General features: G+C 51.9%; 2 protein-coding genes across 2 annotated transcripts; one reads left to right on the forward strand and one right to left on the reverse strand.

The window, feature by feature from the left end:
- Positions 1 to 344: 344 nt before the first annotated feature.
- VMAC (vimentin type intermediate filament associated coiled-coil protein) lies at positions 345 to 4,263 on the reverse strand. Its single transcript, XM_083421984.1, has 2 exons — positions 4,031 to 4,263; positions 345 to 2,452 (listed from the first exon to the last, which is right to left on the reverse strand). Exons 1-2 carry the CDS (start codon positions 4,246 to 4,248, stop codon positions 2,122 to 2,124), a joined length of 549 nt encoding a protein of 182 aa, XP_083278110.1. The 5' UTR covers positions 4,249 to 4,263; the 3' UTR covers positions 345 to 2,121.
- A 263-nt stretch (positions 4,264 to 4,526) lies between these two features.
- NDUFA11 (NADH:ubiquinone oxidoreductase subunit A11) lies at positions 4,527 to 9,800 on the forward strand. Its single transcript, XM_083422080.1, has 4 exons — positions 4,527 to 4,680; positions 6,530 to 6,622; positions 7,224 to 7,346; positions 9,498 to 9,800. The coding sequence occupies exons 1-4, from the start codon at positions 4,599 to 4,601 to the stop codon at positions 9,608 to 9,610; spliced, it is 411 nt and encodes a 136-aa protein (XP_083278206.1). The 5' UTR covers positions 4,527 to 4,598; the 3' UTR covers positions 9,611 to 9,800.
- Positions 9,801 to 11,667: the final 1,867 nt, after the last annotated feature.

Genomic DNA, 11,667 nt, shown 5'->3' on the forward strand with positions numbered 1-11,667 from the left:
TCTCAAGGCAAATCTTTAAAAAATGTAGTATAAACACCAACAACTGGGAAACACTGGCCTGCGAGGGCTCCAGTTGGAGAACAGCCTTGACCAAAGGTGTCATGCGATATATTTGAAGATCTATCTCCTCCCAGCTCCTTCAACCGTTCCTCACCAGGCTTGCTTTCCAGACCCTCGATTTGGGGGCGGCACTCGGGGACTGTGGCAAAAGAAGCCCCCCAGTTGACCAGTGGCACAGACACCCCCAAGCAGCTGGGTGCTTTTTGCTAGAGGAAAAAACCCAACTTTGCTCCTGAAAACGAGGCTGAAATCGGCAAGGAACAAAGACTCACAAAGCACACAGATTCCGAGTATAGCAAAATAGGTTTATTATTTGGCTCTAATGGAGGAGGAACGGTTTTAAATAGAGGTTTCCGGTGTAGCAAAATCCCCCAGTTATAGGCACTTGAATGTGAAGCCAGGCTAAAGGTTGACCTGTCAATGTGGTAACAGTCGTGGAGCGGAAATGGGACTGATTCTGCACTCAGAATTCCTTGCTCTGGGTAGATGAGTACGTCAAGGAAATGGGTACAAAAAACAGAAATGGAGGCATAAAAGGAAGTAAGTTGGAAGGGGCAACCAGTGGTCATCTAGCCCACCCCCCTGGGCATTGCAGGAATGGAAGTGAAAGAATCCCTGACAGATGGCCAAGGGAAGAGAATCCACTACCATCCAAGACAGTATTGCCAGCACAGACCGGCAGCAGAAGGCCGGGAGCCCTTGAGGTCCTTAAAAAGCGAAGCAGGAGGCTAGTCCTCATTGTTCGGAACTGAAGGGCCGACTGGAGGCCCTTCTTTCCTGTTAAGACACTGGGGGAAAAGGAACATTCTCTCTCGTTAAAAGAGGGTGAATAGGAATCTAGGGTGCTGCACTGATACCAGACGCCCGGCACAAACTTGAAAAACAAGTTTCCAGATCTCATGGTCTCGCTGGTTCAAATTGAGACACGTGAAATGGCCTGGCATTGAGTTGGAAGGGGCTGAGCCCGGGATGTTCTGCATGCAGGGCACGCGCTCCCAACACCCTCTTTTTAAAACTAAAAGCAAGCTTCCAGACCTCATGGTTCCCAATAAAGGAACCTAAGGAACTAGCCTTCTCCAGTCCTTCTTTTTAAACAGGCGCCCTGGCCTCCTTCTGCATGCCAAGCAGGTGTTCTGCCCCCCCGAGCTGGGGCTTCCTCCCTGCACTTATCTGAGGTAGAGGGGTGGGGGGGAAAGAGCTGCCGCAGGGACTGTAACGGCCCCCCACCCAGTCCAGGAAAATTGGTGCACAGCGAGGTCAGATTCCTGTATTTCTGGGTCGGAATAGCTCATGAGACTCTCAGGGTTGCGAGTTCAAGCGAAAGATGTCTGCGTCGCAGGGGGTTGGACTAGATGACCCCACCCGGGGTTCTCTTCCGACCCGCAGAACGGCAAGAGAGGGGAAGCCACAGTCAGTCCCAGATTAAATTCCACAAAAGACAGCTTCCCTTTAAAATTTTTGGTGCTGGTGGTGCAGAATCAGTCTCCCCCCGGTCCCCAAAACTCTCCCTATCTCCATCCAGAGCACCCCAGAATTATTGCGCCCTGCCCCTCGTGAGCCGCGGCTGCTGAGAAATACACAAAAGCAACCCGGTTAACCTGCGGAACTCGCTGCCACAGGAGAGACCCCGCGGTTTGGATGGCTTCAAAAGGAGGACTGGGCAAATCCCTGGAAGGGGAGAAGAGGGCTGTCTATATGGCTCCTAAGCCAGGAACGACTCTGCTCTGCTTCCGGGGTCAGAGGCAGCGAGGCTTCTGAATCCCCGGCATTCGCACTCGGATCCGGGCTTCGCAACCGGCCGGCATCCTGTGAGAACAGGCTGCAAGATGGGCCCCCTCTTTGGCCTGATCCTGCCGGCTTCCCCGAACCCCCCGCTTTCCAGGAACGCTCATTCAGCTGCCGTCTGGAAGAGGAGAGAGAAGTCAAGTTGCTAGTCCTCAAGGGAATTGTCCTGAGGGCGAACCGGCGATGCCAGGAGGGGGCAAATAATTCCAAAATGTCTGCCTTCAACAGGGGCCGCCGCCAACTCCGGACCCCCCCAGCAGCGCCTCGCACCCGCGCTCAGACCGTCGTCCCAAAAAGAGCCATGTCCGAATCCTGGGGGTCGCTGCCCAGGGAGAAGTCCCTGGCGCCGTCCGGGACGCAGTTTGAGTCCGGCAAGAGGCCGCTGAAGTCCGGGGAGGTGTCTCCGCTGTCGGGCCCCAGCCTCTCCCCTTCGGCCATCTGGGCCAGGAGGGTGTCCAGCACGGGCCGGCAGCGGCAGATCTCGCCCAGCAGGCGGCTGCGGTGGCGGAGGCGCAGGATCAGGCCGTCCTTCTCCCGGATGAGGCCCAGGAGCTCCTGCACGCGGTCTTCGGACGCGCGGAGCTGCTCCTCCAGGGCAGCGATCTCCCTTAAGAAAGGAGGAGGGAAAGCGGCAGTGAGGTTGGGCGCTGCGGGGATGAAGGCGCTAGTCCTCAACGTTTCCTCTTAAAAACGCGAGAGGCTCAGGCTGCCGGTCCTCTTTCTTCCCACCCCGCCTCTCTCTCGAAAAAGGGGGCAAATGTTTCCCAAAGGGGAGTCTTCCGACAGTCCCCAGCTCCATCTCTCTGCTCCTTCCCGCCTCCTCTGCCCCAGGCACTAGTCCTCACTGCCCTTCAGCTTGGCTCCTTTACCCCTCAAGGCGCTAGCCCTCATGGCTGGCTGCCTACCTGCCCTGCCTCTCTCCTCCTCCTCAGCCCAAGGCGCTAGTCCTCAGAGTCCTTCCCATCGGCTTCTTTACTTCCCAAGATGCTAGTCCTCAAGGTCCATCTCCCTGCTCCTTCCCCTTTCCTCCTCCTCCTCTGCCCAAGGCGCTAGTCCTCACAACCCTTGCACTCTGGTCTTTTTCTCCCCAAGGCACACTGGTCCTCATGATCCATCTCCCTACCATTCTCCTTTCCCCCTCCTCTGTGCAAGGTGCTAGTCCTCATGGTCCTCCAACTCTAGTCTTTTACCCACCAAGGTGCTAGTCCTCATGTTCCATCTCCTTGCCATTCCCCATTCTTCCTCCTCTGCCCAAGGTGTTAGTCCTCACGACCCTGACCCTTGGCTTCTTTACTTCCCAAGGCGCTAGTCCTCACGGTCCATCTTCCTGCCCTTCTTCTCCTTCCCCTGCCAAGGTGCTAGTCCTCACGGCTGCCTCCCTGCCCTGCCTCTTTCCTCCTCCTCTGTCCAAGGTGCTAGTCCTCCAAGTCCATCTTCCTGTCATTCCTCTTTCCTCCTTCCCCCACTAAGGCGCTAGTCTTCAGGACCCTTTCACTCTGGTCCTTTACCTGCCAAGATGCTGGTTCTCAAGGTCCATCTCCCTGCTCCTTCACCTTTTCTTCTTCTCCACCCAAAACACGAGTCCTCCAGGTCCATCTCCCTGCCAAGGCGCTAGTCCTCATGGCCCTGACCCTTGGCTTCTTCCATCTCCCTGCCTCTTTCCTCCTTCTCATCCCAAGGCGCTAGTCCTCACGGCCCTTCCCATCGGCTCCTTTACACCCCACGATGCTAGTCCTCCAGGTCCCATCTCCCTGCCAAGGCGCTAGTCCTCATGATCCATCTCCCTGCCCTTCTCCTCCTTTACCTGCCAGATGCTAGTCCTCAAGGTCCATCTCCCTGCTCCTTCCCCTTTCCTCCTCTGCGCAAAGCGCTAGTCCTCATGGCCCTTCCCATCGGCTCCTTTAGTTCCCAAGATGCTAGTCCTCCAGGTCCATCTCCCTGCCAAGGCGCTGGTCCTCATGGCCCTGACCCTTGGATTCTTTGACCTGTCAAGGCGCTAGTCATTCCTCTTTCCTCCTTCCCCCACTAAGGCGCTAGTCCTCATGGCCCTTCAACTCTAGTCTTTTACCCTGCAAGGCGCTAGTCCTCACGGCCCTTCCCATCGGCTCCTTTATACCCCAAGATGCTAGTCCTCAAGGTCCCTCTCCCTGCCAAGGCGCTAGTCCTCCTCCCGCCCCTCGCCTACCTTCCCTTCTGGCGCCCGATCTCCTCCAGGGCCCTGCGGGTCTCGGCGTCCTTCCGGATGAGGCTGCCGGCCTGGCCCCGCACGGTCTCCTCGGCGGCGGCCAGGCGCGCCTCCAGCTCGGCCACGCGCCCGTGCAGCGCCGCCAGGTGCGCGTTCGCCTCCCGGATCTGCACCGGCGTCGGAGGCGAGGACGCCAGAGCGGCAGGAGAGGACGCCATCGCCCCCAAGACCCGCCCCCGGCCGCGGGGAGCCACTCACGGGCCACGCCGCCGCCGCACGCCCCGCCCACCCAGCCAGGCGCGGCCAATGGAGGAGAAGCCACGTCCTGAACGGGAGGGCGGAAGCGAGGGAGCCGCTCTGAGGCGCAGCCAATGGCCTTCCTCCGAGGGGGAGGAACCTGGGCGCCGCCGGACCAATCAGAAGGGTGGAAGCGGCTTCAGCCCGCCCACCCGCCGCCGCCTTTCATTGGCCGGCCCCTGCATCAATCCCGCTTTCCGCAGCGCTCATTCGTCCATCACGTCGCGAGAAGTGAACCCGCCGGAGTCTCGCGAGACCGGCCGCCGCCAAGATGGCTGACTACTGGGACATCCCTGAGGGCACCGACTGCGGCCGGAAAACTTGGCTCACGACGCGCCTCGGGGCCATTCTCGGTGAGGAGGCGGCGGCTCGGGCGGACGGGGGGAGGCGCCGGAGGGCGGGGAGCCGCTCGCCCCCCTCCCGGAGCGACTCCGGGGTGACTCCGGATTAGCCGCGTTCACACGAACCGGGGCGAGTTTGGCCCCTTCCTCACGCTTTGCGACGCATGGGGGGGGGAAGAACCCCGCGAAGCGCACGTCCCCCCGGGGGGGGGTCAATTCGGAGTGACTACGGGTTAGCCCCGTTCACGCCAATGGGAGTGAGGGGTTGGGTCAGGGTAAAATTCAAAACAGGAGCAGCGCATTTATTCCAAATCCAGTTGAGACTATTTCGTGTTAATAAATGGGATAAATACAGTTTTTGCAAACCGCTGGTCTAAAAGAAGCCTGACCTTGTAGCTCCATATTGCCCACACGGGCCAGCAGCATCTCTTCGGGGTTCGAGGTCTTTCCCCCATGTTCTGCCCGGGTCAAACCACTTCTGTTTCAAAGAAGACCCACAGCTCTGCCTTGGAAGAAGTTTGACCTGGGCAGAGCTTGGGGAAAAGACCTCGAACCCTGAGGAGCTGCTGCAGGCCCGTGTGGGCAATATGGAGCTACAAGGACCAAGGGCCTGGCTTCTTTTAGACCAGCGGTTTGAAAAACTGTATTTATCCCATTTATGGAGGGCATTTTGAATAGGAAGCTGCCAGGTTGGGTCAGCTTTTGCCTTGAAACAGACGAGAGGCTCTGTTGGGTCAATTCGGAGTGACTCCGGATTCTGCCACTCTGAATGGGGTGCCGTTTTGGTGCGGGATAAGAGCCCCTGCTTGCCTTTTGCACAGTCCTTATCCAGGGTCCATTTGAAAGGCATATATAAACTTAAACGTAATCCAGGGCCAATTTAAAGAGCATATAAACTTGAAAGTAATTAAATTTGATAATGGTAACGAATGAGCTGCATTAACACAGGCTGCAGATGAGTCCTGTTTGCGGCAACCGAGGTCCTGCTGGCTGGCTGCCAAGTTCGTTTGGGGCAGGGGTCTGGACTAGCCGCATTTTGGCTCCAGGGTGAATTCAGAGTGACTCCAGATTCCTTTCGTTCACATGGGTCCATGTGTATTGAGCCAGGCACACATTAATCTGAGGTTGACTCCAGACTGAGGAAGCCTGTGGGCCCCCCTATAATGTGTCAGGTGTGGGAAATGTAGAAAATGTAGCCTGAAAAAAAGAGGCATTGTACATACTTTTGCAAACCAATAAATCATTAAAAAAATACATTAATAACAATAATAATACAGCAACCAAGGAAAGTTTAGCTCTTGGTACAGTCAGACTAACCCAAGAAAACAAGAGGTAGGCACAGTTCTGGGGGTCTTAATAGGAGGACGGGTGGCACATAAAATCCTCTTTTTTCTGTTAGAATTTAAGGGAGGACCAGTTTTTTAAAAGCAGCTGAAGGTATATTATATTTCTCTTCAAATAATATTATTTTCAGTAGATAAACATAGTAAAAAAAAGATTAACAATAATAAAGACAAACAAGGTATATTATATTTCTGGCTTGTGGTTTTAGACCAGGGGTCAGCAAGCTTTTCCATCCAGGGGCCGGTCCACCGTCCCTCAGACCTTGTGGGGGCCGGACTATATTTTTTGGGGGGGGGAAATGAACGCATTCCTGTGCCCCACAAATAACCCAAAGATTCATTTGAAATCAAAGGACACATTCTACTCATGTCAAAACACGCTGATTCCCGGACTGTACGAGGGCCGGATTGAGAAGGCGATTGGGCTGCATCCGGCCCCCGGACCTTAGTTTGCCTCCCCATGTTTTAGAAGAAGAATAAAGAATGTAAAAATGCAAAATTTTCCTGTTTCCCTGCAGGTCTGGTGGGCTCTGCTTACCGCGTCACCCTGTTTCCATCCGAGACGGCCCTGGGGGCTTTTCAGAGGGCGACCACCGGAACCGTCACCATGGGTAAGTCCCGCGCGGACTCTGGTTGGCAGCAGCCCAGCCCGCTTGATATTTGGGAGAGGAGAATGAGAAGCTGCGTTTATTCATGTAGATAAGCGAGCCTCTAAGGGTGTAGTTAGCATAAAATCTAAATAATAATAATCGGTGTTTTGGGGGGGGCGGTGCAGGGGTATGCATACCCCAAACATTTTGTGACTCTAACTTTGGCCTCATTGAGGGGCAGTATTTCAATATGAATAGGGCAATTTTTAAAAAAGAAAAATAGGACTGGCGATAATCATTTTATTATTTGTCCCCCACCACCGCAAATAAAGTTCTCCTTATAGCTGGCTGTTCTGTAATTAATCAAACTTCCTTCGCGATCAAACCAGGGCAAGGTCAAATGGAGCAGCTCTCAAAGTCCGAGAGCGAAATCTGAACTTTGCGGGGGGGGGGGGTGGCTGCTGTAGGAATATTAGAGCTGCCTTATATAGAGTCTGCTTGGTTCAGTATTGCCAACACTGGCTGGCAGCAGCGGCTCTCCCAAGAGGCTCTAACCAGATGAAGTGCTGCTTCTTTCTCTCGATTTCTTCTCTCCCTGCCTGTTTTTCTTTTGTCTCTGCAGCCACCTTGGGGGCCGTTTTCGGGGTCACCACTTGCCTCAGCGCCCAGCTCCGGGACAACCCAGAGGACCCCAAAAACTATTTCATCGGAGGCTGCGCCTCGGGCGCCGTCTGGGGAGCAAGAGGTCGGTCACCTGCCGTCCCGATTCAAATTTGGCCAGTTTGGGATAACGCCCTTTTTGTTCTTGCAATTTCCCCAGAGACACCCCCCTCCCCAAAACACGCCGGCGTTCCTGTCCATGCAACAACAGATTCTTAGGAAGGGATCCACCCAAAAAATAAATAAATTCGAACTGGTCTTTGGTCGCCTGGGGAATTTGGGCACGAAAGGAAACCATTCTGTTCTCCTGTAGATTTCTCTCTGTGCTGTGCGCTCCTCTCGCCGGTCTCAATTGCTGGCTCAGTTTTTCCATAGTAGCAGTAATAATAATAATAATAATAATTTATTATTTGTACCCCGCCCATCTGGCTGGGTTTCCCCAGCCACTCTGGGTGGCTTCTAGCAAAATATTAAAACACAATAATTCAGCAGATATTCAAAGCTTCCCTAAACTGGGCTGCCTTCAGATGTCTTCTAAAAGTCAGATAGTTGTTTATTTCTTTGACATCTGGTGGGAGGGCGTTCCACAGGGCAAAAATGCACCAGAAACCCCATTAATTGGCGGAAAGAGAAATCCCCTGAACGGTTTCTCCTCCAAGCCCCGATTCCCATGGAAACGCAGATTCCGGAGACTGTAATTGCACTTCTCTGATTAAATGCTTGTTCCGAAAAATTTGGAATCGCCTCCCAAGATTCCTGCTCCATTTCCAAGTCTGTTTCCCCAAATACACTTTGACCCGGTATCCTGTTGCAGAAGGGCTCTGTATATTTGGGGAACTGCTAGATTATTATTATTATTATTATTATTATTATTATTATATTTATTTATTTATTTATGCATGCTGCCCTATGAAAATAGCAATGCAGCGAAACCTTGGTTTTCAAACAGCTTAGTTCTCAAACATTTTGGCTCCCAAACGCTGAAAACCTGGAAGTAAATGCTCCGTTTTTCGGAACCCAAGCGTCCAATGCAAGAAGCTCTTGCAACCGATCTGAAGCCGCACCGCGGTTGCCGAACGTTTCAGAAGTCGAAACGGTCTTCTGGAACAGACTGTGTTTGACAGCCAAGGTTTGACTGTATAAGAACGCCAAATAAACGATAAAAATAAAAGCAAAGACGACCCAGTAATTCCACAGCACATTTTAAAAGGCCGTCGGATGTCAATCAACCCAAGGCCTGGTTAGCTGAAGGTGCGTTGCCAAGGCGCCAGCCTGCAGTTCCTTTTCCATGCCTCTTTCTTCTCTGATCCGCTTTCCAAGGAATCCAAGTTTTTTGGCCCTCCAGTGGCAGGGAGTTCCGCAATCTGACTACGCTCTGCCGGACGACAGGCCTTCTCTCTCTCTCTCTCTCTCTCTTTTTGGGGATAACATTTTATTCGTTTCCAAAAATAACATAGCAGCAAAATAACAACACTACATGAGAAAAAGGAAACCTCATAAACAATTTTTAAAGCCATCATTTTGCTTAATTTCTCTCCCTCTTGGTTCCACTCTTTAGTGCATGTTTCTGCATGTCCCTAAAACCTTATATTCTTAATGATCCAATTTTGAACCTTCTTCGTCTTGTTACAAGTGGCTTTTAAGAGTTCTACTAATGTAAATATCTGTACAAAGCTTAACCTTGCAGGCGTGGCCAGACTCAGCCCTCCAGATGTTTTGGGACTACAAATCCCAATCATCCCTGGCCACTGGTCCTGTTATAATGGGATGGTGGGAGTTGTAGTCCCAAAACATCTGGAGGGCTGAATTTGGGGGTGCCTGGAATAGGCAAATACGGCCTTCCAGCTGTTTTGGGACTACAATTCCCATCATCCCTGACCCCTGGTCCTCTTAGCTAGGGATGATGGGAGTTGTAGTCCCAAAACACAATTCCCATCATCCCTGGCCACTGGTCCCGTTAGCTAGGGATGATGGGAGTTGTAGTCCCAAAACAGCTGGAGGGCTGAATTTGGGGGTGCCTGGAATAGGCAAATACGGCCCTCCAGCTGTTTTGGGACTACAATTCCCATCATCCCTGGTCCCATTACCTAGGGATGATGGGAGTTGTAGTCCCAAGACATCTGGAGGGCTTGGCCCTGCCTGGCTTAAAGGATATGCATTGAGCATTTCTCCCTTTCCCCCCAAATCAGAGTCCTCTGACGGGCCGCCTCTCACCTCTCCTCTCTCTCCTCTTCAGCCCACAGCTTCGCCACCGGCACTGCGGCCTGCGTGGGCCTGGGCACGGCCGCCTTCCTCGCCAAAATCGGCAAGAAGGAGGGCTGGCGCTGGCTGGGGCCTCCCGAACTCTGAACCCGGAGCCGCCCTCTCCGTCCTCCCAGCGCGGCGCACGATCGCCACCCACCACGTCCCGGGGCGTGGACCGCGGGGCAGACAAGGACTTTAGCGGGAAACCCCCCATATCCCGGCGCCGTGGGCCGGCCGTCCCGTGGGAATCTTGCCCTGTAAATAAAAGCGTTGGCCGCTTGCGGTCCCTGCAAAATTCCTCTTTGTGACTTCCTATACAGACAGACCATAAAACTCTTAAAATGTGTCTTAAAACACATTGGGTTGTTGTTTTTTCCCATTTTCTCATTTTACAGAATTTTTTATTGTTAATAATATTAAGTTTCCCATTTTAGCAATCCAACAAAAACCACACTTAAACATTCCAAATTATGACATGATTTAAAAAAGCCAAATTATATATCTTTGGGTACCTTCCTGTGCTCTGAAGATTGGGGTGTGATGATCTAATATTCCTTAATGAGTCCAAATAGCCATTTTACAAAATCATAACAATATAAATTTGCTCGGCCAATTTGGAATGCCGAAACTCAGTGCTTTTTTTCCCTTTAAAAAATGTTTAGAGGTACTCTCATTTTGACCCGAGAGAATCATCAGTAAATGGGAAAAATAAAAGTAAATGGACAAATTTACAAATGATTCACAAAATGTTTAGGGATATGTGTCCCCCCCAGAAAAACAGCACTGTCCCTCCCTCCCCCTTCCTGCGGTTCCTTATATTGTAGATTTTTCCACCGCGTATCCGATTTAAATATATTGGTTATTTTATCCTTGAAAATCTATTTAAATTATCTCACTGTGCGTTTTTATCTCTGTCCTGCGGTTAAAATACTTCGTAAAAAGAGGATGTTCCGAACGTCTGAAGGGCTACAGTTTCACGGTCCCATATGGGTGGGGTATTATTATTATTATTATTATTATTATTATTACTTCCCCCCTCTCAAGAGCGTCGATCAGATTGTGTGACACCCTACATGTGGGGAAAAGACACGGTAGAGAGGCTGCTGCAATGAGATAGCATATTTAGAAACAGCAACAACCAAACTGGATGGGAAGGTGATAAAAGGAAAGTATAAATTACTATGGAAATTTTTGTGGAAATTGAATCAAACATTATAAAAGAGAGGGGAAATAGCAGGGTAAAATTCAAGACAGGAGCAGTGCATTTATTCAAAATACAAACCCTTGGTCCTTGTGGCTCCATATTGCCCACACGGGCCGGAAGCATCTCGGGGTTCGAGGTCTTTTTCCCAAGATCTGCCCAGGTCAAACTTCTTCTGTTTCGCTCTTCAAGGAAGACCCACAGCTCTGCCTTGGAAGAAGTTTGACCTGGGCAGAGCTCGGGGGAAAGACCTCGAACCCTGAGGAGCTGCTGCCGGCCCGTGTGGGCAATATGGAGGTACAAGGACCAAGGGCCTGGCTTCTTTTAGACCAGCGCTTTGAAAAACTCTCCCATTTATGCAGGGCAATTTGAATAGGAAGCTGCCAGGCTTGCGGGAGCGCCGATCTCGGAACTGCAGCCCTGCACTGACCGACAGCAGCTGCTCCCCAGGGTTTCAGATTTTGGGGGGGGGGGGTTCAGCCCTACCTGGAAAGGGGTTCAACCTCCGGGGGGGCTCTAAGCACCTTTCCCTCCCACCCCCTTGGTGGTTTTCTTTGAAAGGGGTAGACCGCTCCCCCAGCAAGAGGCTCTATTCCACTATTTGGGGAGCGCAGACCCCGGAGGGGGCGCAAACACCCCCCAAAGCCTCTCTGTCTCCCCACATCGTGCCCCACACCGTCCTTGAACCCCAACTGTGCCTCTTCCCCCCCGGCTGGAGGATGGAGAAGCTGGTGCGAATCTACCTACACACTGTATTTTTCTGTGTAGAAGATATATTTCCTCCCTTTTTTAAGTTTAAAACTGGGGGGTCTTTTGCACGGACGATTATTTTTATAAATATAATTTTTATTTTAATTTATATATCATTATTTCATATATAATGTTTATTTCTTAATTTTGGGCTCAAAAAATAGGGGCGTCATACACAGGAAAATACTTGCGATATAAAGATAATTTATGT

This window comes from Podarcis tiliguerta, assembly GCF_965153285.1.
Source record: "Podarcis tiliguerta genome assembly, chromosome: 18".
Classification (NCBI taxonomy): Eukaryota; Metazoa; Chordata; class Lepidosauria; order Squamata; family Lacertidae; genus Podarcis; species Podarcis tiliguerta.